The following is a 22891-nucleotide window of genomic DNA, read 5'->3' on the forward strand; positions in this document are numbered from 1 at the left end:
AAGAAAAAACAAACCTCTGGGCAATGACTAAGCCGCAGGGAAGCAGCACTGCTGGTGGGGCAGGGGCAGGATGGGGTCCCAGGCAGGCTCCCGTCGCGGGGCCCAGAGCTGGCTGCGGGGTAGTGCCTGAGGCATGGTGGGCTGGTGAGCCCCCAGGAGGGGAGGGGGCCGATCTCGGCCTGATGGGGTCTTCTCCAACAAACCAGGGCCTTTAATCAGGCTTCTAGGAGAAGATGCCTTGGCTAGATGGGAAGGGGGGGGGGCTGTCCTCCACGAATCCTCTGACAGCGCTGCGGGCCAAGCAGGCTGGAGCAACACTCGCTCAGAGGACCTGGCCAGGTGGGGGCCGCCAGCAGAAGCCCCCAATGCTTTCCGCGCACCCCCCCCCCCCCCCGCCCTGGGAAATCTGGGAGGCTTGAAGAGATGCTGCTTGCTTGGGTGTTAAGAGGCTGGCAGCAAATAAACACACACAGAAACAAAGAAACAACAACAAAAATCACAGTTCTGCCAGGGCTCTCCCCCCGACATCCCAGGGGCAGCTGCAGCCACCGGCTCTGGTCTGGATGGGGGCCTGGGCTTCCCAAGAAGGGAGACCTCTGTGAGGGAAGCAAGACCAGGGACAGCAGGAGAGGGGGGTCTCCAGACACAGTTTGGGGGGCTTCACTCCATTTCATTCATCAGCATAAAACACAGGGACGCAGCAGCACAGAGGACAAGGGACACATCCATCAGCGGGGTCTGGCTCGCTCTGCGTGAGAGCAGTTTCCGGAAAACAAATAAAAGAATAAACGAAACCCCTACAAGGAGAAAGGGAGAACGGGGGTAACCTCCTGGCTGTTCTGCCTTAACAAGTGGGTCCTGTTGCCTCTGGCCTTCAGGGGACACCCGCTCTGCGTGGTCAGATGTTGCTACATTTGGGGACGGTCACGGGAAAGTGCTCTGTCTGAGCCCTGCTGCCACCACCGGCCGCCACCGCAGGCCCTTCCCGGCGCACCACGCGTGCCCCAGCTGCCTGGTCTGAGTCCTGCATGCGCTGGGATAGGAAGGGGGACCCAGCCCGGCTCTTACCCGCTTCCGAGAGGTCCCTCAGGGAGCTGCTGAGGGCGCTGCGCTTGAGGCCCTCCCCGCCCGCGTAGCTGTCGTCTAGGCAGGCCCGGCTCAGCGTCCCGTTGCCCGACTCCTTTTTGAGGCTGGAGCACTGGGACATGCTGGGCCGCACGACGCCCTTCTGCTTCTCGAGCTCCGCTAAAACAGAGGGGGCGAGGGACCGGTGAGAGGAGCACAGCCTTGAGGGGACAGCCCGGGGTGGGCATGGGACCAGGGCCTTCTGTGCAGGCTTGGCAGCAGGCCCAGCTGCCATCTGCCTGGCATGGGGAGAAGTCAGGGCCCAGGGCTTGGGAAAGAGAAGGTATGAATGCTGCCTTTCACAAAGGGGAGCTGGAAGGAAACCCTGGGAGGGAGGCTGGAGAGGCGTGGGTCTTGGGTCTGCAGGAAAGACAGTCACTCTGCAGGCCTGAGGGCCGACAAGGAGACTGACTGGCCTGGGCCTGCAGATGAGCAAGGGGTAACCTGGCCTTGCCCTGGAGGGGGGCCAAAGGTGGGGATAGTCATGTGTCTCTAGGGACCGAGGCTTGGAGCCAGGAGAGGGAAGGATTATAATCAGCTTTGATGGAACCCAGGGGATGGGCTCGGCTGTGATCCCATCAGTCAGCTGGGCCTTGATGCGGAAGACAGACAAATAATAACCACACCAAAGTGCAAAGAGCTCAGCTCCAGAACTCTGGGGACGCTTGTCTCGTGGGGTGACCAGGGAACCAGGGCCCTCGCAGGACATGCCCTGTGGTCCCACAGGCAGGATGGGCCTGGGCCGTTGAAGCCTTGGCTCTCACAGGGAGGCCTCAGCTGCCCTCCCCATGCCGCCGCCTCTGGCCTGGGCAGGTGGGCTGTCCTGTCACAGGGCCGTGGGAAGGACAGGCGAGGCCGCACAGCGTCCCCAGAGATGCTGGGGCTGCTGGCTCTTCCTCTCCAGGGGGCCTGCAACTTACACTCTATCCTGTGCTTCTCCATCTCCTGCACTTCCGCAATGGACTCCCGCAGGTCGTCGGTGAACTTCTTCCGGTCTTGAGGATTGGGAGCATTAAAGTTTATTAACACTTTGATGTCTGCTCCGGGGACAGCAGATGTGAGCCGGATGCCATTGGGGTAGTCTGCAAAGGAGGAGGAGAGAAGAACCCATGGGTCCCTGTGTGACCTCTGCAATCTCCCTTCTGGTCAAGAAAATACTAAGAAGTCTGAGAGCCAGGCTCTCAGCAGACGTGTCCAGCCGGGGAAGGAAAGGCATCCACAGTACAGACCACAGGGACTGCCAGGAAATCCCCATCTCCCGACCTGGGTCCCTGTGTTGTTCCGTCTGTAAGTTGGGGGCAGATATGGCTGATCTAGACAGAGGCCAGGGCCCCCATTCTTCCTCAGCCTGAAGGTCATGGAGACTGGACCCTTCAATTCAAGGTCCTTGGTCACTGCCTGAAGCTTGAGAGAGTGGCTAGGGGTGAAGTCCAGGAGTCAGAGGTAGCGTCCTGTGCTGGGTGGGGAGTTTTATCTGGTCACCTCAGACAATTCTGAGGGTACACTGAGCTCTGTTCTCTACCAAATGGCCTCTAGACTCTCAGTTCCCTTGGATGCATCATGGGTGGCCCATGCCCAAGGCACTCTACGCTGAGGGCAGTGTTTTTCTGCTCAGACCTGTCTGGTGCCACCTCGGAGCTCATGGGGTCTCTGTGGCTTTGGTCCCCTGGCAGCACCTCTCTCCTCAGTGGGTGTTTGCAGGTTCTTGGTTCAAACATCGATCCCACTTTTGCTCAGACCTCGCAGTCAAGGCTGGGTACTCAAATACCTAGAGGCCCAAGCATGTTCCCTAAATATAGGAAGCAAACCACATGAGACCTAAGAGCAACAGAGAGAGTAGGGAGAGGGGCGTGCAGCCCAAGACTGCCGCATGGGAATGCGGGCCTAGCAATGCCAAATCCCAGTTTTCAAGAGAAGTCAAAAATAACTAGAAGTTTAATATGAAGATTTAAGAATCAGCTCAACGAATTAAAAAATAAATCTATAAATAGACTATAATATAACTGAGCTGGGACTGCTCGACGGCCACCACTCTAAGATCCGTGGTATGAAGGAATGTCCCATAGAAATGTCAGCGTCAACTCTGGGGCTCCTGCCAGTGCCTTGTAACCAGGACTGAGGGCTAAACCCTGGGAATCTAAAAATGATGATGGCGCAGCTTCTGCCTGAGGATTCAGTCTGGTGGGGCCCACTGCTGTGAGCATCACGACCACTGCCACTTCTTCCAAGAGGGGGCCTGCTGCTCAGGATGATGTGGGATGGCACTATGCTCCCTGGGGCTGCCTGGTGGAAACTGAGGTAAGGCAGGCTTCCCAGCCTGGGGTGTGGCAGACAGAGCAGGAGGTGGAGAGATGGCAGGGCTGGGGACACAGCAGGTGCCAGTTCCATGTGGGACTGAGAAGGGGTAAAGAGCCCCAAATCCAAGCCCTCAGGCCTCAGGGTTTGGGATGGCCCAGCCACAGGTCCCTGGTACTTTCTCAACCTGCAGATGGACAGCTGATCAGATGGTAGCTTGGCGACCTGTCCAAGAGGACGAGGGCTTCCCTGCCGCTGGAGTCACCATGACACTCCACGGGCGCAGGCCTCCCCTGGGGTCGGTTCAGAATGGGCAAGGCAGCAGGACCCAACCCCTACCCCCAACTCAGGAGGCCTGGCTCAGCCTGCAGCTCAGGGACCCCCAACAAGGATGGGACAAAGAAGGAGAGAGGAAAAGGGAAGGGCTTGGGTGTTGGACAAGGACCAGGTCAACAGAAGAAGTCAGTGGGGGTATCAGCTCCCCCACAAAATCCCTAGGCCCCATGGCCCACTCATACCCAGAGGAGACTTTTCAGTAGCAGCTAAGAATAAATCCTGTTTCAGGAGCTGTTCTAAGTACTTCATGTGCATGGACTGAGCTAAGTCTATGAGGTAGGTACTTCACAGACAAAGGGAATGGAGCCCGGAGAGGTTACACAGCTGGGCCACATAGCCACTGGGAGTGAGAGCAGCACCTGAACCCAGGCTCTCCGCTCAGGGCCGAGATCTTGTCCTCCACAGCCCCTCAGGCATGACCTCACCTGTGTGTTCACTTATGTTTGCACATCACCTATGCCATTTAACTTGATGTTTTCCCGCCAAATTTTTATTGATGTGAATACACTCTGCTCTAAATTAAAAAAAATCTTACCCCTCGTAAGCAGAAGGAACAGAAAAAGTAAATGTGATAACCACCATGTACAATGTTATTAAATTCCTCGCCATTACTGCTGCTTCTCAGACTCCTGGTCTACAAGCTGCTCTCCGCTGGTGACGCGGGAATAAGAGCACGCGTGGGAGCACCACCCTGGGGTTCTGTCCTCGGGAACCAGGCGGAAGGGGAGATCACTGGGGAGCGCAGCGCTTCCTGACTACAGGGCAAGAGCTGTGACGCCGTCTCCTGCCACATGGCGCACGGCCACGCGTGGACCAGCGCTCCAGGGCACACGCTCATGGCCAGGCCACGGCAGGCCCCCAGCACAGACTTACACTGGTTCTCGAAGAGCAGGACCTGCATGCCATATAGGGAGAAGGACTGTCGGAAGCTGTAGGTCACGGAGTTCTTCTTTTTCTGGAAGATCTTGGTAACCTGGGGGTAGCCGGAGACAGGGGCTGAGTCCCATCATGTTCACTGCCCAGGCGCGGCTCTGGGAGCTCAGGATTCTAAGTGGGCCTAATGTCAGAACCCTTTCAGCAATTCAGAGGTCAGGGAGGCCTCTGGGGCAGGAGAGAGGGCTGTGTGCCCATGCATATCTTTGAACATGGATGCTGGCTTCTGTCCCTACAAGTCCCAGGTGTCTTCCTGGCTGGCAATGACACCCCTCAAGCTAGCAGAGAGGTGATGGGCATGGTGGCATGGCATAGGACCCTGAAGGCGCCGGGCCAGGCACTTATGCCTAGGACCCCACCTGAGCACTGTAACCGCCTGAAAGATTACTTTTGGAGGAGAAAATGGAGCCTCAGAAGTTTGAAGTAACTTGCTTGAGGTCAGGGACTCTTAACAAAGGACTTGAAACCCACAGGTCCAGATTCCAGGCTCAGTAATCAGAGAGGAACAGCTGACTCTCAAGCAGGTAGGGATCAGGGACAAGGGCCTCTAGCAAGAAACCTGTGGCATGTGGGAGAGAGACAGAGACCCAAAGGATAGGTTCGCCCTACTATCTGCAGAGGCATCTTTATCTCCAGGGGCTAGCACCCATGCCACCTTTTTTCCGGGCAGGAAGCTCCTCAGTTTCCCTTTGGGGAACTCCCTCTCTGTCACCTTCAGTCCAGTAGTCCTGGGGGTGGGCAGTGACCCAGGCTTAGCCAATGAGACAGCACGGCACCTGCCTGGCCCCCGGGAGTGGCTTAGGCACTGGGCCTGGGATGCAGTGAGGCCTTGGCTCAGACTCTTACGAAGAAAATCCCACTGGTGGCCGGGGATGCAAGGAGAGGGGGCAGGTGAGGCCTGCAGCTGCCAAAGCTGATATTCCTTTCTTGGACAGAGGCTGCCTGAGAAGGGAGCCCACACAGCTGAGAGACAGTCCAAAGAGGAGTCCTGCTGACACTGTGAGCCTCCGGGAACAGTTGGGGCTGAGGGCCCAGATGCCCCTCCGGGCTTTTCCAGAAGCCAGTGAAGCCCTGTGCTCACTGGCAGTGCTGGGAGTCAGACTCTGCCTCTGCTAACCCAAAGACCGTGGGGCTAAATCCAGCCCTGTCACCCGCACCCCACCCCCACGGGTGCCTTTCCCGGAGCGCCAGCAGACGTGGCCACACAGAGACCAGAGGCACAGGTCAAGGCCACCCTGAGCCGCTCTCCCAGCCACGGCACACTGTGGGGAACCACATACCACCAGGAGGTCGTTAAACAGGAAGATTTCTCGCTGGTGCAGTCCAAGTTTCTGGGGCTTATTTGGGTCTGGAACCTCAAAAAGCCGGCAGTAGCAGACCAGCCTCCGGTGGGGCAGAGAGAGCACCTGTGTGGGGAGGGAAGCGCTGCTGTCAGTCAGCCCCCTGCCCTTTGGCTAGAGCCCAGGCAGCACACTCGGCACCCAGCCTGTGGGCCTGGCATTCGAGAATGCCCTCTCCCACCAACCGTGCGCAGCAGAGCAGATGTGTTTGGACTCCGAGCAATTCTCCCCCGCTCTTCCTCAGGAGCTCTCCTGAAGGGCCGTGGAAAGCGCCCCTGCTTCTCGTGACACCTCCTTCCCTTTCTTTCCTTCAGGCAGGTCCCAGACTTCTTAGAGCATCACACTCACATGGTAGCCCCCCCCCCCCCCAGTGAGAAATTCATGATCCCTGAGTCCCCATAAAGTGCCCGTCACAGACATAAGCCCGGTCGTCTCTGTCAAGGTTTCTTCAGAGAGTGTCTACTCTAGGTGAGGAAACTGAGGCACAGAGAGGTTGAGCAACTTGCCTCAGCCACACAACTGGGAAGGTGTAGAGCCGGGAGCAGATTCCAGGCCCCTCCTGGAGAATCCCAACGGTTCTGATGCCCGAAAAACCCTGTCCCAAGTCCTGAGCCAGCTGCCACCACTCTGTGGGGCCTGGCCTGGGCCTCCACTCTGAACATGCCTAGCATGGGTTCATGTGAGAGCCCCCTGCCTGCCAAAGCCCAAGCTGCTCTCAAGGCCAGGTGCAACTTGTACGGTGTCTAAGGGCTGTGGTGACAAGCCATCTGGGAGGCCCGATTATGGCTCTGAGAGCACCCAGGCTCACACAAGAGACAGCAAGTTAGTAAAGGGCCAGGACGTGCTGGGTAGTGTCATGGCAGGCAGGCAGGGTCCACTGTGCAACAGGGGCCCTGGTGCAAGGATGCTCAAGCTCAGCACACCCCTCATTTAGGTTTCTAAACCCAGTCAGGATAGCGATCCCTTTCCCCAGTCCTCAGATGGGAAGAGAGTGCGTGGCCCAGGCTGGGCGCGCTCAGGGAGCGGCCCTGTTTGGAGGAAAAGTACCAAGGGGAGAGGATGGTGAGAGGTGGGGCCGGAAAGGCGGGTGAGGGCAGGTCACGGTCATGGCAGCACCCAGTGGTCTCCCTCTGGGGGAAGCTGGGAAGAGGGGGAAACGGACAGGTTTGTGATGCTGACTCTCGCAGCACAGGGCTGCCTGGCGAGAGGGAGAGACAGACACATACGGCATGTGCCACGTGACTGCCAGGTTAGCTGTGTGTCCAGGTGCTCCTGGGGTGAGCAGGCAAACCTGCTCCAAGCTGTGACAATGGAGTGTCAGGGGGCAGAGCGTGGGCGGAGTGGGAAGGATTGTCTGTTTCAGGCACAGTGCCTCCGGGTCTGGGGACAAGCCTTGGCCTCAGTGCTCAGTCGGGCTCAGATGAGAGGGAAGGAGACTATCTGCTCTAGCCTGATGGCCCAACCCGTGCCCTGCGGCCGCAGTCTCTGGGCCTGCAGAGATTCGAGGCTGGGATAATTATGAAAATCAAATTTCTTAGTGCTCCAGAAATTAATTCAAGCAGTTAGAATCGTAGATCTGGGAGCTAGGGGAGGCAGTGATGTGAACAAAGGACACGGGGGCCACCCCCAGGGCGGGATATCAGCCAGAATGTAAAAGCAGAAGGATACTCACACAGCCAAGCCCGTGATGCAAGGATCCAATCTATGCAGGAAACATGAAACAAACAAAGGTATTAATGATCCAAAAAATGCACCTGGGCCTGGAGAGAGCTGATGGGACGACATCCAAGTAGGTAAGCACCCCTCCTGTGGCTCCCATGTCCTCTGTCCAGACACGCCACACACATTTCTCGCAGCCAGAACTCTCAGGGAGCAATGAAGGCATTCCCGGGCCACCAAGGGACCACTGCACAACTCTGGCTGTTGGTTTCTTAAGAGCCGCAGGCTCTCTTTAAATAGAACCCAGAGCCAATGGTTGTTATTCCCAAACAGCAGGGGCCACCCTACACCTGAAGTAATTCCACCACCCTGCCCCTAAGGGGCCAGGTTCCAAATGGCATCAGGGCCGCTCTCCGAAGCCGAAGCCAGTGAGGTGGGCCTGGGGTCACATGGAGTGGGGGTGGGTGGGAGTGAGGGAGCCAGGGACGCTGGGTCACCACATACCGGCTTCTTCCCCACGATGAGCTTCTCCACCTTCTGCACCTGGGACACGTGGTCCTCATTGGTCTTCAGCTCCCGCTTGCGAATGCGCTCATAGATCCCGATCAGCATCTCCCGGGGAATGTCCTCACCATCGTCCACACCTGGGCAAGAGAACGGCAGCCAGGTGTCAGGGAGGGCCAGGGCCTGGGTGGCGGTGGCAGCACTCAGCTTCGGGCCCCAGGCTCACCCCTCATTTACCAGTTTCTAAACCCAGTCAGAATGGTGATCCCTTTCCCCAGTCCTCAGCAGAACCCACAGCCGCTGAACATCTTCAGTCCATTACAAAGTGTCTCAGAATCCTTCCACCAGGACCAGGCCAGCACAGCCATGCTCCGAGGGCTTTGTGCACATCAGCTTGCTAACAGGCCTGCGCCCAAGTTCTTGCTTCACCCCTGACTAGCCATGTGACTGAATCTCTGAGCTGGGGGTCTTATTTGAAGTGGACCACCAAGAGCACCACCGGTGGCTTCCCGGAGATCTTGTGGGGAAGCCAGAGCAGCCCTGGTGTTTCCCAGAAAGTGAGAATTCCATGCACCTGCTGCTAGCTGTCATCCACATCATGGGCGCAGAAGCTGGGGGCCTGGCTTTGAACCCCCGTTGCTCTGACAACAGGCACGTACCCTTTCTGCTCAACCCTGAAAAACTGCTGTGAGGAAAACTCAGCCCCACTCAGGAGAGAAACGCAAACCCACACCAGTCCTCAGACTGCAGGCTGGCAAAAATCCAGGGGTTTGGTAACTGGTGCCGTTGGCGAGGCTGTGGGAAGGGGCCTCTCACACATTGCTGGTGGGACCCGGGCGTGGTTCCGTCCCTGCGCTGGGCCACTTGCCTGTCACAATTATAAACTCAAACCCCCTCTGGGCCACTGACTGCGTTTGGGGGGAATTTATCCCACAAGACAGGATACGCAAAAAGGTGACTCATTGCAGCATGGTTTCTAAATAGCGGAAGACTGGAGTTCACCCATGTACCCATTAATAGACTGATTAACCCACCGCCGCGCAGGAGGGCAATGAAACACACGTGCCAGGAAAATGAGCAAGGCCATAGGGAACCGATACGGAAACATTCTCTTAGATTTGTTAAATGAGAAAAGCAAGGTGCCAAACAGACGAGGGTAAAACCAGTCACACACGTTGGTACTTGCGAGAGCAGAGGGGCTCTGGTCGGTACACCAGGGACTGAATGACCCGGGCACACGGAGGGGTGGGAGGGGCTCCGCCACAGATCTTTCCTACTTTTTTTTTTTTTAAACAGACTACTTTTTTAGAACTGTGTTTTGTATGTGTTTTCAAAAAGATTTTATTTATTTATTAAAAGATAAATATTTATAAATAAATAAATATTTATTTATTTATTAAATCTTCAAAAAGATTTATATTATTTATTTATTTTATTTATTTATCACTCACTCAGAGAGAGAGTGAGCCCAAGCAGGGGGAGAAGCAGGCAGAGGGAGAAGCAGGCTCCCTGCCAAGCAGCGAGCCCGATGCGGGGCTCGATCCCAGGACCCTGGGATCATGACCTGAGCCGAAGGCGGACGCTTAACCGACTGAGCCACCCAGGTGCCCCTAGAACTGATCTTTAGAGCAGTTAAGTCCACAGCAAAATTGAGGGGAAAGCACAGTGATTTCCCCATAACACCTGCCTCCCCAACCCCCTACTACCAACCTCCCGCATCAGAGTGGTATATTTATTACAATCGGTGAAACTACACTCACACATCATTCACTCAAAGTCCACAGTTTACGCTGGGATTCACTCTTGGTGTTGTGCATTCGATAATGAATGTTTAATGGCACATACCCACCATCGTGGTGTCAGAGGGGAGAACGTCACTGCCCTGAAACTCCCCTGGGTTGCACCTACTCATGCCTCCCTCTCTCCAACCCCCAGCAACCATGATCTTTTATGTCTCCATAGTTTTGCCTTTTCTGGAATGTCATATAGCTGTGGCCTTTTCAGAACTGGTTTCTTTCACTCAGTAATATGCATTTAAGGCTCCCCCAGGTCTTCTCATGGCTTGATAGCTCATTTCTTTTTAGTGCTGAATAACAGTGCGTTGTCTGGAGGTGCCAGTTTATGTATTCGTTCACCTACTGAAGGACATCCTGGTCGCTTCCAAGTTTTGGCAACTATGAATAAAGCTGCTATAAATATCTGTGTGCAGGATTTTGTGTGGACATATGTTCTCAACTCCTTTGGGTAAATAGCAAGGAATGTGATTGCTAGGCTATATTACTTTGTTTTTGTTTTTTGTTTTTTTAACTGTGAGGATAATACCCATTGAAAAAAATCAATCTAGAGAATTCAAGAACAAATATCAATAAAATAAAAGCATTGCTCATCCGGCTTCCGTGCTCGTGAGCTATTCCTCCCCTACCCATCTTCCAACCCCCCAGAGGTGGTCCTGCTGCTGGACCTACTGGGTGAACTGGGGTGAGCAATTCCAGAGAAAATGTGTCCAGTGTATGTTGGGTGGGGGGGGGATGGTTTCCTCTATAAAGAACAAGCTGGATATCTGCCCAGTGCAGAGCACCAGGTGGGCTTGGGGAGACTAGAGGCCTTCCCCCCACTGCCATGCACTTGCTGTGTGATCCTGGGCGAATCCCCTCCCTCTCTGCCTCAGTTACCCTTCTGGAACACAAGGAAGATGGAACAGAACACTCCCGAGTTCCTGGCTGGAAAAGATGGGATTTGGTGGGAACAGCCCAGGCTTAGAAGACAGAACCAGCAGCTTGCTCCACTGAGAAGTGGGATGATAATGCCCAACCCCCATGCCCCAGACTGCTGGGATGGTCACGTGCAAGGGTGGTACAAACCACAGGGCCACTGACATGAGGGTGGCTGCCTGGCAGTATCTGACCCAGCAACCCCATCCTTCCCCTGGCCTTCTTTCCTCTGGGCTAATCATTTCTGGCTCCCCCTGTGGTTCCCCATACAGGGCGGTGGGGGTGGGGGGTGTCCCAATTACATGGGTGAGGTTTCCAGGCAGAAAAAAAAAATCACAGTCAAATCACAAAGACCCTTAAACTCCCCCGGGGTCGCCAACAGCATGTCGTGTACAGCCTGCTTTCTGCACCCTGGGGCCACACAGGACTCTGTGAAGACCAGAATCAGGCTCAGCCCTGTGAGGAGTGAGGTGTAGGGTTGACAGAGGAGCGCACATCCCTGCCCCATCAAAGCATCTGCTGGCCACCCTCTTGTGCTCTGGTGCTGACTTGCGATTAAGGAAGTTCCCAGACTCCTCAGCTTCCTAGAAACTGGAGCTGAGACCTGAATTCCTCGGGGCCCACAGCACCCCTTAGACCTAGCGGAGGGCCACACACCCTGAGTGCTCAGTGCAGGGAACGGCCATCAGCTGGGTGGTCTGAACCAAGCCCTGGCCCCTGGGCTTCCAACTCCCCAGCTGGGAACAGGGGGCAGCCCAGCCAGCTCTGGGTGGGCATCCCCTTGGCCGGCTTGTTGCAGGGGTGCCCACCACCAGGGGGCGTGCTAGGACAGTTCAAACCCCAGGAGGGTCATCCTGTCCCAGGAGGGGGATGACAGAGCAGGGGCTTTGAAAGAAAAAAGGAGAAGAGGAGTCCATTTAAATGGCTCAACAAGCTCACAGACTTGGGACCTGATTTAAACCAGCTTTTTCCTTTTTTAAAAACATGACACCCTCAGGGGCGCCTGGGTGGCTCAGTCGGTTAAGTGTCTGACTCTTGATTTTGGCTCAGGTCATGATCTCAGGGTCATGGCATCGAGCCCCATGTGGGGTTCCATGCTAGACGCAGAGCCTGGCTAAGATTCTCCCTCTCCCTCTCTAAAAAAATGTGTGTGTGCGTGCGCATATCTCCACACACACATATGTATGCGCACCGGACACCTGACACTCTTTCTGAGGGGACCTCAGCCCACTGCAGCTGGAGTTTCCTCAGGAGAGGGACAGAGTCCCTCCTCTTCCTTCCAGAGACTCTAGGTACGTGAGGACATGCTCTCCCGCTAACACGGTGCACCTGGGAGACAGCTGTCCCCTTTTCAATGCCTTTCCTCCACAATGACACCAGGAAGGCCTCCCTTCCCCCTGCCCACCTTAGCACCTCAGCCTTGGGGCCCGGCCAGAAGCAGCTCTGGTGCTTTCGTCCACTGAATTCATTTTTATAGTGCCTGCCTAAGTGTGCCAAATGATACGGGCTTCCTGTTTATAGCGATGATGGAAAGTTCCTCTAAAACACACACACACACACACACACACACACACACACACACACAGGCAAGTCAGTTTCACAAGGACCGTTGAGCGTAGGAGAGGGGGGCAAGCAGTGATGGGGACAGGGTGGGCCAGCCCCGCCTGCCTGAGGTACCCAGCACCCGGGCTCCAGACTGTGTTCCTTCGCATCCCCCGATCTGGCCTCTGGGGACCCTAGCATGCTGGGCCGAACTTTCTTAGGCCTGGCACCCCCTCTCCACCTCCACCTGTCAAACCCCTGTGCATCCTTCCTCCACAAGTGAGGTTCGTGGCACCACGAGACCCAGTCTGTGCTCCCACCGTGCGTGTCGCTGACTGTCATAGCAGTCAGCACTCTTCAGGGTCATTTGTGCCGTGTTTGTGGAACCAAGGCTCACCCTGGGTCCCTGTGGCAAGGACGGGGTGTGTGGGAGCCCAGCCCCTTGGCTCTGCCTGTGCCTGGCTGGGCACGTGTTCTGAGGGACGGCTGTATGCCAGAGCCCCGGGCCCAGGCCGGCTCACCTCGCAGGTTCTTGACGAAGTCCTCCAGCTTCATCTTCCGCTCAGGTTTGACATTGGGGCTGTACATGTCTGTGTTGAGCAGGATGATGGCGAACGCCAGGATGAAAATGGTGTCTGGGTTCCGGAACTGCCGAACCACCCCGGGGTTGCAGATGCAGTACCGCTGGCTGGGGGCCGGGAGAGGGAGCAGGGTTAGGACCTCTTCAGTCAGGGCAGGACGCAGGTCTGCCCCTCCCTCAGGATGGCTGCCGCTGCTCGGGCCCCAGCACTAAACAGCTGAGGCTGGCCACTGCCCTCGGAGCCTCAGTTTGCACATCTGGTCAATGGGGGTAACACCTGCTCCTCCTTACGCTAGTTACACCTCAGCCATCTGTCCTCTTGCTGGCGATAGGGGGTGGGGTGAGGATCGCTACTTCCTGAGGCTGCTGCTTCCTCGGAATTGGATGCAGCCCAGAAGGTGACCAACTTTGGGCCAGTGGGGTATGAGCAGATGGGATGAGGGCATCTTTAAGGATGTACCTTAAAGGGCAGAGTCCACTCTCTTCCCCTGCCTGGAACAGGGATGTGATGGCGGGTGTTGGACATGCTACCTGGGACCCTGAGATGAAAGGAGCCTGGCTCAGGGAGGGGGTGGGTGAGGGGGGCAAACTGGAGAAGAGGAACCATTGGGTGCCATGACTAAGGCAGGAGTCATCGGAGCTCAGACGACATGGGCTTCACTCCTGTCTTCTCCATTAGTGCCGCTACCTCCAGGAAGCCCTCCTGGAAGGAAGTGCCCGAACAACCCCCTCCCAGGGCCCCAGAGTTGTCCTCCTGTTGTGTCCTCATTCCCAACCTTGGTCCCACCACTGGTGATGAGCGCTGAGGGCTGGGTCAGCGGCTGACTCGTGTCTCCCACACCTAGCGTGGGCATGGAGGATCTTACCCAGCCACTGTGTACACAGTCCTGGGAAGAATGACTGTGGGGTGGTAGCTGACCTTGATTGTGGGCTCTCTGTCGTGCCAGGCACTGGGCTAAGTGTGCCCACACGCCCAAAGTGGTTTAGTCCTTCTACCAGGTAGGTGCTTTTGTGATCACCACGCTATAGGCAAGGGCATGAGGCACAGAGAGGTGAAGTTACCCGTGCAAAGTCACATAGTAAGTGGCAGAGTGGATGTTAGAGCCAGGCCATCTGGTTCTGCAGCTTGTGCTCTGAGTCACTGTGTGAGATAGGCTGCCCTTTGTGAATGGGCAGACAATGACGACACGGACTCATGAATGAGTGATGCTCATGAGGACCTGGAGGAACACAGACTGTCCAAAAGTCTCGTTCTAGAGATAACCAGCACAGCACGTGGCACACAGAAGGGGCTACTTACTGCCTCATTCCCCAGGCAAGTTCAGGGCCACCTGACCCTGCCTTGGGGACAGGGCTGGAGAGGGGGATTCCGGCCCTGAGCCATGGGCCTCAGAGCCAGGAACCTTCCTCTTCCCGACACCCACCCATGCCCTGCCCTGACCCCAACCTGAATGCCTCGATGAGCCGCTCCACCTTCTGAGCCTCCCCTTGGACCCGGATGTGTGCCTGGAACTTCCTGAGGGCTTCATCTAATTCCATGGCGGAGAAATCCATCTCATCCACCACACAGCTGAAACGAGAGACCAAGGCCCCATGAGGGTCTGCCGCCCACGCAGCCCCTGCTGGCCTTCCTGTAGGGGGCAGAGCACAAAGGGAGCCCATGCAGGGCAGGCCGTGAGCTGCCCAGAGCCAGGGGACCCGGCCGTCTCTTGCCCAGAAGGGCCCTCCGCCTGGCTTCCTCCGATCACTAAACATTTCAGATTACAGCCCAAAGACCCTGTGCTTCTGGGGGAGTCGACAGACCCCCTGAAACTATAGGAAAATGTTGGCGTCCATATCTCTGGGCGTAGCTTTCTACAGAGAGGCCAGAGCCTATGGCCTATGGCCGTTCCTGGTAAAGGCCCTCAGCGTGCACATTGCCCAGGGCACAGAACAGCACGTGATGGCAGGAGTCTTCTCGGGCTGTCTGTGAGGGATGCCAGCAGAGCCCGCCCATCTTCCCCAGGAGGTCGGGGCTGTCCACTAACTTGTCGGGCAGTGACTGTGCACTGAGCCCATCTCCCCACATGGAGGGGCCAGGGTGTCTTTCAAGGGGCACCTTGGAGGACCTGTGCCATCCTCATCTGCCAATCCGCCAAGGGGAGCGGAGCTTGCAGAAATGGCTGAGCGGGTTTTGTCTGGTTCCCCTCATCCCAGCCCTGCCCTTGCCCTCCGGCACGCCATGATTTGTCCTCTGAGCCAGACCCCTGAAGGGAAAAGGTGGGGTCTGCCCCAGGGACCCACTCAGCAGGCTGTGGTGTCCAGTGCATCTATTTGTAACAAAGCCATGGCCACCCCTGGTGGCGCTGCAGAGGCCTCGGCCATAGCGGGGCCTAATCCTCACTGCCAGGGCCTTCAGTCTGGGCTTGGGCATTAACTCTGGCGCCCCCGATCTTCTCTGAGTGCTCATGGCTCTGGGGGCACCATCCTTGGAGGCTGCTGCAGAGCAGGTGGGGGAGGGCAGGGGCCACACAGGGTAATTTGCCGACTAGCATCTGAGCTGGACGCCTGGTGTGGAGGGTCGGGGGTGGGGGTGGGGTGAGGATCGCTACTTCCTGAGGCTGCTATTTTCTGATGGGGGAGAACAATGCACGGATTTCCTACGGACCAGCAGCTAGCTTGGGGGGAGGGCAGGGGGAAGCCTGGGGGGAGCACAGGAATGGTTGCAGGGGGTGGGGGGCTGGCCCAAGACCATCTTAGGCCCAATTCCCTAAGGACCTCATCTGCTTTCCCCTGAGCTGCTTCCTGAGGCTGGTTTAAAAGGCGGAGAGGGGCGCTAACCTTATGAACAATGCAGCAGGCTTTTTCCGCTGAGGGCCAGAACAGAAATGGCGAGCAGGGAGAATGCAGCCCAGGTGGGCACATCTGTCCAAGGAAGGGCACAGACGCCATTTGGCTGGCTGTTAGCTACAGCTGCCGCTAACGCCGTGGCTCACTGTGACCCGTGTGTCTGTGCATGTGCTGGGTATACGGGTGACTGAATGAGTATATATATGTGTGCATGTGAGTCTGCGTGTGGTGGGTGGGGGGGACCCGGGCCAGCCCTTCCCTGGGCCCGGGTTTCCTCACCCGTGTAAGAGGCTGGGGCAGCTGCCCACCTCCTTCCAGGGGAGTGCAGACATGGCGGGCACGCATGTGGACAGGCTCCTCCTTATGGCGGACACGCCTGGACCCAGAAGGCCCGCTGCCCACCCCCTTGCCTTTGTTCTTCCGTCCGATGAGGCAGGGCTGGACAGATGCAAGGTACTGCCCTTGTTACTAATGGTTCGCTCTTTACCCCACTTTGATTTTCCTGGCCTACATCTCGGTGTGTAGCTGCCTGGTCAGAAATATCCTCACTGGAGATGCTCCCCTGGGGCCTGAGCTGCCCTATTCCATCCTGTCCCATGGCTTTGGCTCCTTCCTCCTCTGTGAAAGGGGCTTAGTGAGACCCGACACCCACCCTTGCGTGTTTGAGGATGACACAGGGCCCGTACACAGTAACTGCTCTATAAACCCAACGGTCCAAGTGCAGGGGGCCTTTCTACTTAGGGCAGTCTCAAGGAGGAATGGAGAGACTTGGGGTACAAGCTGGATAGTGCTTCTCAAAACTGTCAGCAGTTCCCAGGGAGCTGGAAACAGGGTTTTCTGCAGAGTTGCAAGTAGCTGGGAGGGCCGTGGCTGCCAGCCATGGTTGGACTCTCACCCCTAGATCTCCTAGCCAGAAGAGACGCAGGGGAGGGAGGCACTGGGGTCCCTCTAGGCTTCCCCAGGGCTCCCCCTACCCCCGAGGGCGTGTCAGGATGGTTGGCAGTCAGGCTGGGGGACTGAGTTCAGACCTCCAACCCCCCAGTGCTGTAGTGGCTCGGCCCTGCTGGAGAGGGATGGAGGGGCCAAGGGTGCGTGCAGGGGGACCCCACAGGGTCAGTGTGTGAGCTATAGCGCCCGAGGGTGGAAGCACGCATGTATGCCTCGCAGGCTGTGATGTGCAAAACCATGTGGGGTGTGTGTGTGTGTCCAGGAGCAAGAAAGAGCTAAGGGGAGGATTCGGTGTGTGTTCCGGCAAGCAGGGTGAGCCTGACGCCGCGTGTGCGCAGGTGCACACCCCCCGCCCCCCCCAGCCACAGAACTCACTCGAGCACGTCTCGGTTGAACTGTTTCTGTCGGTTGCCCAGGAACTCGCCGATCATCTGCCTGCTGAGGCCCTTGCGCTGCAGCAGGAAGTGGGCTACCCCCACTGGCGTGTCAGGCACAAAGCCACGCTCGATGAGGTACTGGACGCCCTTCTCAGGCTTCCTAGGGGCAGGACGAGAGACAGGCTCAGCCCTGGCTGCCCCAACCCCTCCTGGCTTGCCCTCCTCCCTGGGTACTCCGGGTGCCCTGTCCTGGTCTGTCGGGGGAACCCAGAACTGTCCAGACCCTGCACCAGGCATAGGCTGGGACTGGGCCATCAGTCAGAGCAGGGACCGTCCCCACCCCCCCCCCCCTCATGTTCTGCACTGCCCCGAACGCCCCTCAGTGTAGAAGTCACTGTCCTGTGTTTCACTGCCAGGCAGACTGGAACCCCTTGCCCAGCACATACTGGCCTGCCCTCCACCCACTGACCACAGTCTCTAACACGCGCCGAGCCCTTACTCTGAGCACCACTGTCTAGGCACCCTACGCCCACTAACTTCTCACACTCCTCCTGGGGGTCAGCACTCTTGTTACCTGAGCTGTTGAGGAGCCTGACAGCCGCGTGACCTTGCCAGCAACCTCAACTACCTTTCTCGTAAGGACTTCCTGAGTTAACAGTCAGGTGCCTAGAACGATGCGTGCAGTAAAGCGCCATGGAAGGTTCTCATGACTAGCCCCAATTTATAGGAGAGGAAGTGAAGGTGCAGCATTGACCCTTCCTGGGCAAAGGGGTTTCTGGGAAGGGCTGGGCTGGCCCTGCAGGGCTGATTGAGTCCACCTGCGCTGGGAGCCCTGGGGCCCAGCTGGGCTGTGGTGGAGGGAGGCCCCCTCAGGGGCTCAGCAGGGGTCCAGGTTGGCCCTTTCCTCCCTTTGGGCCTCTGTCCTCTTGCTGGTCTGTGGCATGGTACAGGCTTGGCTGACCTCACAGGGTGGTGTGAGGGGGCCGCATGTATGACCCCTGGACAGCAGGTGTCCTCTGACAACCCAGAGCCGCAGACAGGCCTGAGGAGCCGTGGAACCCTTGCGGTATACCCAGCACCCGTGCAGGGGGTGAGGGGAGCTGGGCCCCACCGCTTGCCCTGGCAGGTAGAGATCAGTGTTTTGATATCCCCTAGCAGCCTGGCAGCGAGAGTGGGTATCCACCTGTCCCCATAAACCATGCGGCTCTGGACTGACAGCAGCATCCAGCACATAGTGTGTTTCTACCTGCAAGCAAAAGCAGAGCTCCTGCTGCAAGGTGACCTTGCTATTTTTACCCCAGGATAACCACACACCCTAATATCACCTTCAGGAGTTTGGCAGGGAGCGGCTGCTGGCCAGCTGGGTCCTGGCACGGCTCCCCCAGCCCTGCCACATGCCCCATTCCTCCCCTAGAACTCTGGGGTAGCCAACCAAGAGCTGCCCCAGCCCCTCGGCTGCTCACACTCCCTCACTGCCCTGCTCCACGCCAGCCCCACGGGGCCCCGCCCGTGCCCACTTCCTTCTTCCTCAACTTCTAGGTCAGAGGTCACCCCGGCAAGCCCACAGACGTCTCTTCTTTAGCTTACACGACATTAGCGAAAGGAATTCCAGTGAGTTGCCAACATGCAGAAATTGGGAGAGCTCAATCCAGAATCCAGATTTCCGGCTTCTCTTGAAAAATCAGGCCATCTGGCACTCCTGGGCCTGTGCCCCTGTGTGGCCATGACCGGAGAGCTGGGCTGGGCCGCCCCACTCAGGCACCCTGTGTCAGCCACCCAGCCCGGGGCCCCAGATCCAGGCCCGGCCTGCTTCCCCGGGGGGCTGGCTGCCCTCCCCACTCGGCCCCCTCCTGTGTTCATACACCAACATCACATAGCATCTCGGACTTCAGGATACGGAGCAGAGCGCAGCAGGAGAGTGGAACACACCACAGGAAGGAGAGTCTTATAAGGGGCCATGGGAATGCGGATTCTTCACAGATTAAGTACCCAGGGTCTACTTTTTGCTAGGTACCGCTCAGGATGACAGCAGTGAGCCAGGCTGGTCAGGAACACCCCACAATGGCAGGCTCTAATCCTTGGTCTAAAGGACAAAGGGACTGAATGATCGCTGGAGGGCAGAGGAGGGGCTCCTGCAGGTGAATCAGAGGCTTTCTCTGAGCAGGTGACCCTGGGCAGTAACCTAAGTCATTAGGGAGCTTTCTGGGTGGAGGCAACAGTGAATGCAAAGGCCCTGAGGTGACAAAGGGTTTTGCATGATCCAGGACCAGAAAGCTGTTGGGGGGGGCAGCTGAGAGTAGGGGCCCCTGGGGGAGGGGAGCTGTGCAGGCCACAGGGGGAATCTGGTCTTCCTCTGAGTGCGATGAGAAGCCCCAGTGTGTTATGAATCAGGCAGTGAGGGGACCATGCTCTGTGAAGAGCAAGGCTGGGTCCGAAGGGTGAGCTCAGGGTGGAGCTTCCCACGGGCATCCAGCCCGAAGGCAGGAGGTGGGGAGAAGCAGCCCACTTTCGAACACTGCCTGAGAGTAGGGATGACAATAATTGCTGGTGGATCCGAGTCTGAACCAGATGACTCCAGCTCTGAGTCTGAACCCAATGTGGGAGGGACTGGTTCCACCTGGCAGGTTTCACAGTGAGGTCACAGGAGAGAGGAATCTGATCTCGCTGGGCCTTGACCAGTGACCAGCAACTCGCCGAGCCACTGAGAGGAGGGATGTGGTGGCAGGAGGTGCAGGGAAGCAGCTGGGGCCGGGGGTGTAGGCCAGGCCAGGAGCTCCAGGGTCAGGATGAATAGGGCTGTCAAAGGAAGCCTCTGGAAGGCTTTACGCAGCGGAGTGGCCCACCCTTCACCATCCTCTTCAGCCAGGGCACTGGACATCCGATGGTGGGAGTCCCCTGCCTGGCAGGCCCTTGCTGGCCCCGTACACCTCGACAGGGCAGTGAGGCCCCGAGTGTGCTCTTGGGGGGCCTGCCAGGCAGGGGTCCTCGACCCACCTGCCCCCTCACAGAGCTCCAAGCTGACGGAAGGGGCATGTGCCCTGGATCCTGCTAAGCGGCACACACAGTGACTTGCTGGGTGAAGAGATGAGTCATTAGTGCTGCCCACCCTTGTGGCAGTTAGGGGACCAGGTGACATACTATGGCCGATGCACCGTGAGAGAAAGGTGCGTGGCACTTCCTATGGGAGCCCCACGATCTCTGATGGCACCTTCCCTTGACCCAGGGATCCAGGGAGCCCACCTGGAAAGGACGCTCCTGCTGTCTCGTCCCTGGGAGACTTGATGGATGAGTACAGCCCCTGGCCAGCCTGTGACGGATGCCGACGCGCCAGGGGAACAACCCGGGCTGCGTCAACATGCCAGAGCCCATCCAGACTGGCCAAGAAGGGTGAGTCTGGCTAGGAAACTAGGTCACAGGGCGTCTCATCCCACCCCAAGGCACAGACACAGTGGTGGGGCTCTCTCTCCTCCCCAGCTGTGGCCTTACATTTCCTTCCTTAGAAGGGTGCTACAGGACTTCTGTCTGGAACCCCAGGCCCTAGAGACACAGAAGAGGACACAGACTGGGGCTTACCCAGCTCCCGATCCTTAGGTCCAGCGAGGGCCAGGCTCACACAGAGCACACCCAAAAGAAGCCCTGGAGAAGGCACACCTTCGCCGGTGTCACCAGGACCCTGTTTTAAAACCTTCCAGGGCCTCCCAACCCCTGCAGGACAAGATCCAGGCTTTCTGCCCCTGGATTCACTTCTTTATTCATTCCACAAACATCTATTGAGCCCCTGTTCTGGGCCAGGGGTTGTGCTAGCACGCCTGTGGTCCAAAGTCCCCATCCTTGAAAAACACCCTAGCTGGAGCATGGTAAAGGAGGGAAATAACCTCCCGGGATATAGAAATACAGCACAGCGGTCACGGGCATGTTCTCTGGAGTCAAAGCCCTGCACTCATACCCAGGCTCCACTTACAGGCTGGGACAAGTTACTTAATTTCCCCGTGCCTCAGCTTTCCTGTCTGTATAAGGGGGTCAGCAACAGTGCACACGGCAGAGGTACTGTGAAGGTTAAATGAGTTAATGCCTCTGAGACTTCAAAAAATATTGTTGGTCCTGTGATTCCAAGAGGAGGGTCAACAACAAGCAGAACTAAACCAAAGCGTTGCCATGGGGACCTGGAGAAGGTGTGTACTTCGGCTGGAAGGGGCAGGAGGGATGATCAGGAAAGGCCTCCCTGGGGAGGTGGCATTGAACTGGGAGCCGGGAAGAGGGATCCCGCTAGAAAGAATGGTCAACGCAAAAGCCATATTTGACTCATAAGGCAAAGACGGCACAGAAAGGTCAAATAACTTGGCTCCAGGTTGCCAGGTGACAGAAAGCGTGCCGGGAATTTCAACCCACTCCTCTGCTCCAAGAAGCCCCCCAAAGTTTCACTCTGCTGTCCCTAACCTCACTGCTGCCGAAAAGCCCGTCTATCCAGCTGCTCAGCCAGCTCGCTTCTCTAAAGGGCCCAGAGTCAATAGGTGCCAAGGGGGACACCTGCGCCATCCACACCTGATCTGCCTCTGCGTTCTGGGTCCCCTGTAAAGGGTCCTTGAAAGGCATCAGCAGAACAGGCTGCAGTGGGAGAGGCCACAGCTTGGTCTTGCTGTTGGTCACCAGTTGGGGCCGGCTTTGCTCCACGTCAGCTGCTTATTCAGACTTGGCTGTGAGAGGGGAGTGCATGCAGACCACACCAGTGGTGTCTCCCACGTGCATCTCCTGTCCCTGGGCTGCGAGCAGTCAGTGGGGACGCCAAGCTTGTGGGGCTCCAGGAGGGCAGTTACAAGGCTGGGCACCACACTCACGGATCACCCAGGTGCTGGAGCCCCAAGCTGAGTGCTTGGCAAGCTCTTGTCCCAGTAGGGGTCTGCATGTCAACAACGGGCTTCTCCTGTCGTTTCTAGTTGCCCGAGCAGCTGAAGAGACGTGCAAGTGGGCGGCTGTCCACACCTCCCTGCCTGGCATCTAGCTGGCCTCCAGATTTCCCACCCCACCCACTCTGTCCCCCTGGCCCCGCGGGCTGACCTCACTCCCAGCCTGGCCAGTCAGAGCCCTGAATCCTGCCGAACACCATGAGCAGTTTGGAGCGAGCCAGCAGGGGCTGACGAGAGAGGAGATGCTCTCTTCCTGCCGGGGTTGCTGTGAGGCTGGACCATGACCCCGGGACGGCTGGCAGGCCTCCTGCCCTGGTGGGGCACCGACGGGAGATGACTCTGCGGAAAATGGCCCGGAGATGCCTAGCAGCTTTTCAGGTCCAAAATCTGTAAGGCCTCTGCTTACACCAGTCTGACTGGGTTCCTGTCACTTGCAATGGAGAAGGCCCTGATTGACAGAGACCAACACAGGGTCTGTTTACCTATGGTGCCCAAGGATCCTCTGCGGTTAGGAGGCTGAGCCGTCCCTGTGACTGGTCTCAGTAGACCATGGGAAGAGGGACTCAGCAAGTTCAGTACTCGGACAATCTCTGCATGTCTGGAAGCGCCCTTCAATTCCGTAATCCAGGCTCAAATGCCCCCAGCGTCCTACAAAGGAGTGATGACCTTCCATCTGCTCACATACTTCCAGGGCCAGCAAGCTCACCACCTCTTCAGACTGTAGTTCATGCAGCTCTGATTTTTACAAAGCTTTTCCTGATGCCGGGAGCCCAAGCTGAATGGGGCTTGCCCTTACTACAGAGAGCAG

General features: G+C 57.4%; 1 protein-coding gene across 8 annotated transcripts in view; it reads right to left on the minus strand.

Moving 5' to 3' along the window:
• The window catches only part of IQSEC1 (IQ motif and Sec7 domain ArfGEF 1), a 119452-nt gene that overhangs the window by 10026 nt on the left and 86535 nt on the right, over positions 1–22891 (minus strand). For 7 of the 8 annotated variants that reach the window (XM_028101563.2, XM_028101567.2, XM_028101562.2 and 4 more), the window contains exons 4-12: positions 17178–17339; positions 14473–14595; positions 12967–13133; positions 8193–8332; positions 7702–7731; positions 5970–6095; positions 4630–4729; positions 2046–2207; positions 1069–1245 (exon numbers count right to left, since the gene is read on the minus strand). In XM_028101563.2, coding sequence (XP_027957364.1) covers positions 1069–1245; positions 2046–2207; positions 4630–4729; positions 5970–6095; positions 7702–7731; positions 8193–8332; positions 12967–13133; positions 14473–14595; positions 17178–17339 — 1187 coding nt within the window. The remainder of the gene's footprint in view (positions 1–1068; positions 1246–2045; positions 2208–4629; positions 4730–5969; positions 6096–7701; positions 7732–8192; positions 8333–12966; positions 13134–14472; positions 14596–17177; positions 17340–22891) is intronic. The other variant, XM_028101565.2, reaches the window with a different exon arrangement.

Source organism: Eumetopias jubatus, unplaced genomic scaffold (assembly GCF_037043125.1).
Source record: "Eumetopias jubatus isolate StellerSeaLion01/CBP00866 unplaced genomic scaffold, mEumJub1_p1.0 scaffold_1, whole genome shotgun sequence".
Classification (NCBI taxonomy): domain Eukaryota; kingdom Metazoa; phylum Chordata; class Mammalia; order Carnivora; family Otariidae; genus Eumetopias; species Eumetopias jubatus.